The 6,461-nt window shown below is 48.0% G+C and overlaps 1 protein-coding gene across 1 annotated transcript; it reads left to right on the forward strand.

The window, feature by feature from the left end:
- The first annotated feature begins 2,975 nt into the window (after nt 1-2,975).
- Nucleotides 2,976-4,526, forward strand: LOC118592294 (protein FRG2-like-1). Its single transcript, XM_036201111.1, has 4 exons — nt 2,976-3,072; nt 3,433-3,507; nt 3,745-3,810; nt 4,075-4,526. The coding sequence occupies exons 1-4, from the start codon at nt 2,976-2,978 to the stop codon at nt 4,524-4,526; spliced, it is 690 nt and encodes a 229-aa protein (XP_036057004.1).
- Nucleotides 4,527-6,461: the final 1,935 nt, after the last annotated feature.

Here is a 6,461-nt window from a genome sequence, read left to right on the forward strand (position 1 = left end):
CATTGGGAGTCCCGCCCCTCTACTCTGGAATGTTTTTCAAGATTAATTCTTATTATTGTTATGTGTCTGTGAGTGTATGTCAATACGTGCAGGTGCTGAGCGAGTCCAGAAGAGCCAGAGTTTCAGGTGGCTGTAGGCTGCCACATGCCTCTTGGTAACAGAACCCAGATCCCCAAAGTGTCACAAGCAGCACTCTGAAGCACTGAGCCATCTCCCCAGCCTCATGCTGGATTTTTAAAAATGGACACTTGGATTTCCAGGCTGTCCTAGAACTTGCTGTGTAGACCAGACTGGCCTCCAAAACACGGAGATCTGCCTGCCTCTGCCTTCCAGTGCTGGGATTAAAGGGTTGTTGGACAAGGCCCAGCTCCCATGCTGGGATTGTTAACTCTCTTGCTCTTGTGGAGGTCTCGTGGGCATAGCCAGGGCTGCTGTGAGTGCGTGCATTTGTGGATCGACCCCGTCCTGCCCACATGAAATCATGCATAGACCTATGAAGTCATAGGCCTCTGACAGCGGTTCATCTCCACCCTCCAGCTCTCACAGTTCTTCCACCCTCACTTCCTTGATGTTCCCTGAGCCTTGTCAGGAGGCGGGTGGGTGTTGCTGTTCCATCCACAGCTGAGCAGCCTCTTTACTCAGCTGACCAAGGTTGGGAACTGCACAGATCTATGGAGACAAATAAAGGATTAGAAAGGAGTTTAACAACAACACCTCTTAGCCAAACAACATAATACTTACACTTCATAGGTCTATGCATGATTTCATGTGACCATAATAAACACTAGGAATTCACACACAGGGATAGAATATCACACACAGTAAAAGAAACCCTGGTGGTTATCTCTCTGAGACTGGCTTCATTTGCTTGATGTGACTGATTATCCCTGGTGCCACCCATTTTTTGTAACAGGACATGAAGTCATTCTTCTTTATGGGTGGAAAGTATTCCATTGTGCTAATATGGCATTTTCATTGTGCATTTCCATTTCTTGAGACAGCTGGATGGGCCCACGACATAGTTATGGTGAGCACTGTGCAGTAACACGGGTGTATTCACCACCACAGTGTAACAACTAAGAGGCTTTGCAGTCAATGCTGCAGTGCTGTGGGTGGGTCTCGTGGTTTTAGGTTCTAAAGTTTCTTCACTGGAGCCAGAATCACGGAGGAACTGAAGTCATCTCTATACTTAATTGGGCAAACCCTGGTTCACAAGACAATGACTATGAAGGCCTAAACATTTAAAATCTGCCTGGGTTGACGGGGAATGTGGTTGGTTATCAAGTAGACACCACAAACTATACAAAGGACAGGTTGGAGGGTTGAGAATTATTTTCTGCAACAACACAGACAAATGGCCTGTGAAGTGTCTGGAGAAGAATGTTCAAATGCTGACATTCGAAATTTGCTTTCACCCTAAGGGAGCAAGGGCATCAGATGAAAAACTCCCAGAGAAGTGTGAACACAGATGGCAGACCCCACCACAAGATGTGGGACGTGGAGCTCCCAGAACACTGTGGAGGGTGGAGCTGAGCTGAGGGGAAGTGTTCCTCTTCCCTTGAGTCACTGGCTGAATTCCTTCCTTTCTCCTTTTCTCTTGAAATTATGTCTTGCTATGTAGCCCAGGCTAACCTCAGTTTGTGGTTGTCCAACATCTACAACATTTCTGCTTGAGTTTTGGTGTCCAGTCCTCAGTATCTGGTGGGGGCTTCGCGGTGGCTGACTTAATTCAATGCACTCCTATTTGATCTAATCATCTCCAGTTGTTTAAATGTGGGGAGTGTGGGCTGGGTGTGGTGGTGGAGGTCTTTAATCGTACCACTCAGGAGGCAAAGACCCAGGTTCAGAGAGTGAGTTCCAGGCCGACTGAGGCTACACAGTGAGACTCTGTCTCAGAAAAGAGCAGGTACATTTGACATATTTTTTTACATTATCATATCCTGTATTTTTACATTATCATATCCGTGTGTTTAAAACATCCTTCTGCAACCTTCTGTGTGTCATTGCTCGATGTATGAGAAATTTAAAACGTGTCTACAATTTGAATATGTGCAAGAGACCGCTATGGAGATGATCCTCTTGGACAGAACATTCATATACTTGTCAATAGAATGATGATTTTATTCCTATCTTAGAAGGCTTGGCTCTCTCTTCACTATCTCTTGGTGGAAAGGGGAAAAAGAACCAATGTGGACCACTGACTTTCTGTCCCCTGTCCCTTGGTTTCTGGTTTTGCTCTCCCTCTTGGGTCATCAGGTAATGACACCACAAAAGTCCAACGAATAGGTGCTTCCCTAGGCAAGGCCTCATGAGTGACAGGAATGAGGGAGTCTCACAGCCCATGAGGGAGCACTGCCCAAGAAGGGTACTTACAAAAGGCCCCCAGAGCAAGCTAACTGGCAGGGCTATTTTGGTTGTCACCTTGACTGCATCTGCAATTCAATAAAAACCAAAACTGGCTGGTAGGACTGTGAGGATCTTTTCCTAATGAAATCAGAGAAGTGGGAAGGTCAACTTCTCTTGAGAATCTCTGAGGTGGTAAGACACACCTTTAATCCAGATCTTTGGAGGTGGAAGCCCCTCCTCTAATCCAGGCCACACCTTCTGCTGGAAGCTATAAAGAACTCTGGAGAAGCAAGTGTCTTTATTTGCTCACTTACCCTCTGCTTGCTAGCAAGTCACCTCCTTCACTGGACTCAGAGCCTACTTGTTTGGGATTTCAGCACATACTGAAGAGCATCTGAGATATCCAGCCTGAGCAGTGAACAGCTACTGGATTCCTGGACCTCACATTCACAGGCAGCCATCACTGGATTAGCTGGACCACAGCCTGTAAGTCATTCTAATGGATTTCCTTTCTATATGTAGAGAGAGATTCCTTCTGTAAATTCTGTTGCTCTAGAAAATCCTGACAAATGCACTGACCCGAATTCTTTCTGTTCAGGGAAGAGGGAAATTCTGCCTTTCACATCAACATGAGCGTGAAATCAGGAAGCCCTGACCCAGACCCTTCCTGCCCTCCACTGCACTCACCTGAAGATGAACAGATCACCTTTGAAAGCAGTACCTCAGGTGAGGAGAACCAACTGAGAGAAAAGGGGGAGAACCTGGCTTCTCATTGCAGTGAGAGAGACTATGAACAAAGTAGATGTTGGGGGCCAGTCCCATGGGGGTGGAGGGAGGGCAGGATCACAGCCACAGAGCTGGGAGGGTTGACAGGGATTGGTAGGAAGTGGGGGTTAGGATTGGGTGGGGAGGGCAGGACTGAACAGTGGTCATCTGAAGCAGATTTGCATAAGTCCCTAAGTCCCTTGGGACTGGCAGAAAATTCTGAGTTCACAGAAGGAATGATAAACTTGGTGAGTCTGTCCCAGGCTCAGGGACTGTTGGGGGACAAGGCAGCCTGCCACCTAAACTCTCTCTGGCTTTTAGGATCACAGCCAAGTGAGACTGAGGGGATGTCCAGGGAGTCAGAGAGCAGTTCCAGAGAGCACACTGATGGATCAGGTGGGTTTTGCCTCTTCTGGGTGAGGGTGACAAGTGGGGAGGTCGGAGTTCTCCTTACATGGCCCCAAGAGCTATTAGGCTTCCTGGTCCCTAGACTTCTTGGCTCTGGACAATGGCTGGGTAGCAAGTGCTTGGGGGCCATGCTCAGCTTCTTGTGTGTTCGGGATGGGCTAGCTGTGTGGGGTGTGTAGCTGAAGGTTTTTCCTGACACTCTTTATCCACACAATCAATTTTCAGCTCAGATGATGGAAAATACCAGGAAGAGGAAACGCTCTTCCAAGGACTCCAAGCAGGTCAAAATGGGTAAGGTGCTTCCTTTTCCCAAAGGGCCAGCCTCCATATGCTTTACATAAGGCTCAGACTAGAAGGTGGCTGGGTGCCTCTGAGCACCTAAGAGGGGCTGGGTTCTTAGAGCATGTAGGATGTGAAAAGAGGTTCAGCTCTGCTTGCCACAGAGGGGAGGAGCAGACAGCTACCCCTGGGTACTGAAGGCTCTAGAGGAGGTTCTGGAACAAGGGTGGATGGGAACTTCCCTGGTGGTTCTCTCATGCTCATGGTTTTCCATAGGAAATGAGGGTACCTCCCACTCGGAAAAGAGACCAAAGACCCCAGCCAAGAACACTGAGCAAGAAGCCAATGGCCACCAACAAGAATTAGCCCGTTGGCCAGAACCTCAGCGCACAAGTCCACCACCACTTCGAAAGAGCCTGGTGCTCTCTCTTCGGGCAATGTCTGAGGCTGTTTGTGGAGACATAGCTCAGCTGCAGGCCCAGCAGCGTCATTCCCTGCTCAGCCAGGAGCAACTCTCTAAGCTCACACAGCTCTCAAGGTCTCTGAATCCCATCGTGCAGACCTTCTACAGCCTGGCCAACCAAGCTGGCTTCTCCTTCCCTGCTGAAGGCTGGCTTGTGCCATGCCCCATGTCCAGCTCCCGGGAGCTGACTAGAAATGACTCTCAGAGTTCTTCATTGGAGGAAGGACAGATCACAGATACTACAAGCCCATCAGACAAGTCCTGAGCCTAGGCCACGAGACCCTTCTAAGCAGGGGTGTCGCTTCTGGGACAACAAGGGACTTCTCCATCTCCCTGCCCACCACAGCCTGGAGCTTCCCCACACTGTGAACCAATAACAAGCCCAGTGGTGGCAGGAGGTATCTGAATTTCTTCCTCAGCTCATGGACCATGTTTCCTGAGAACCAGGACTCCAGGGCGGCATTTGCAGTAGACATTCGCCCTCTGTCTATCTGCCTGAAGAGAGATTTGTGTGTTTTAGAGTGTGATGAATAAATATTGATTTACCAAAAACTGCTGTGGCCATTCACTCCTCCCTTTGTAGTCCGATGAGGGCAGATGCCCAGAAGTTTAGGAGTATGTCCCCTGTGATATGAATTCACAACATGCCCAGCAGACCTAGACACTTCCACCTAGCTATTTCCGTCCAAATAGCCATTTCTGGGTCAAAATGTCTCGCGTAACCAGGACCCCGTGGCTTTGCGTGGTTACGTAAAGCGAGCAGTACAACCATGTGATATATGCGCATGCGTGGAGTAGCCACATGAGTCCGTAAGCGCAGCTTAGCCTTTATAAGCCAGTGCCATGTTCCTCAGTCTCACTTTCTTTCTCTCTTGACCACGTGTGTTTTTCACAGGCCTGTTCATGTTTGTCTCTTTCTTTCCTTTTTTCATTTTCTTTTTTTTTTTTTTTGTCTAGAGACAGGGTTTCTCTCTGTAGCTTTGGAGGCTGTCCTGGAACTCACTCTGTACACCAGGCTGGCCTCGAACTCACAGAGATCCACCTGCCTCTGCCTCCCAAGTGCTGGGATTACAGGCGTGTGCCACCAACGCCCTGCTTCTTTCCTATCCTAATAAAACTCTTAGGTTGGGATTTAGCTCAGTGGTAGAGCGCTGCACAAGGCCCTGGGTTAGATCCTCAGCTCAAAAAAAAAAAAAAAAAAAATGGGTGGTGGTGGCGCAAGCCTTTAATCCCAGCACTGGGAGGCAAAGGCAGGAGGATCTCTGTGAGTTCGAGGCCAGCCTGGTCTACAAAGTGAGTTCCAGGAAAGGCGCAAAACTACACAGAGAAAGCCTGTCTCGAAAAACCAAAAAACAACAACCAAAAAACTCTTGTTAGTGGATTTTGTCGTGTTTCGTGACATTTCCTCGCAGGGTAAGAGCGCCACCAAACAACTAATCCTGTAGCCTACATTCACCCCTTCCCATCTTCTGCCTTGAGTCTCCCTTCTCCTGTCTCCCTCCTGTCAGCCCCTCCTAATTTAATATGAAGTATTGCTGCTGGCCGCAGGAATATTTCATAAGAATACAGCTGGTTATGGCATAGCTCCGACCCTCCCTTGATATACCGGAACTTCCAGGGCACAAGATGGAGGAGAAGAGAAAAGAGAATGGAAGAACTAGATGGGTAAAAACTTGAGGGAAAAAACCAAGATGGTGAAGAACTAGATTGAAGGGCTAGAAGAGAGTACTAGAGGAACGAGATGGAAGATGAGGAAGAGCCAGATGGGGAAGAACAAGATGAGGAGGAACACGATGAGAGAGAAGGAGATGGGAGAGGAGCTGATAGGGGAAAGAACTAGATGGATGAGAACCTAGAAGGGGCAGAACTGGATGAAGGAAATAAGATAGAACCTAGAGGGGACAGTCGTTAAACAGAGAGAAATCAGACAAGAAAGGAGCTAGACATGAGAGCAGAATAGAAGCTGTGTAGAGAGAGAACCATCACAGAATAATAAAGTGTATGAACTAAGGAGTTACATGTGATAGACTAATTTCTTTTCATCAAAGATTAATTGTCATCTGGTTGTAGATTCTTCCCGGACCCTGGGAGGGGACTATCGAGGGGCTGAACCCCCATAGTCCCCCATAAAGTATGACTTTATTGTTGAAAAGGTAATGCCATGTCTTGAATAATACTTAGGTGGTGTATGAGTGTTCAA

Source organism: Onychomys torridus, chromosome 10, assembly GCF_903995425.1.
Source record: "Onychomys torridus chromosome 10, mOncTor1.1, whole genome shotgun sequence".
Taxonomy (NCBI): Eukaryota; Metazoa; Chordata; class Mammalia; order Rodentia; family Cricetidae; genus Onychomys; species Onychomys torridus.

What these genes read in the sequence shown, in the direction of transcription:
- LOC118592294 (XM_036201111.1), top strand. Translation starts at nt 2,976, where the DNA reads ATGAGCGTGAAATCAGGAAGCCCTGACCCAGACCCTTCCTGCCCTCCA. An exon ending in CTTTGAAAGCAGTACCTCAG is followed by an intron (nt 3,073 to 3,432) that starts GTGAGGAGAACC and finishes TCTGGCTTTTAG; the next exon opens with GATCACAGCCAAGTGAGACT. An exon ending in CTCCAAGCAGGTCAAAATGG is followed by an intron (nt 3,811 to 4,074) that starts GTAAGGTGCTTC and finishes GGTTTTCCATAG; the next exon opens with GAAATGAGGGTACCTCCCAC.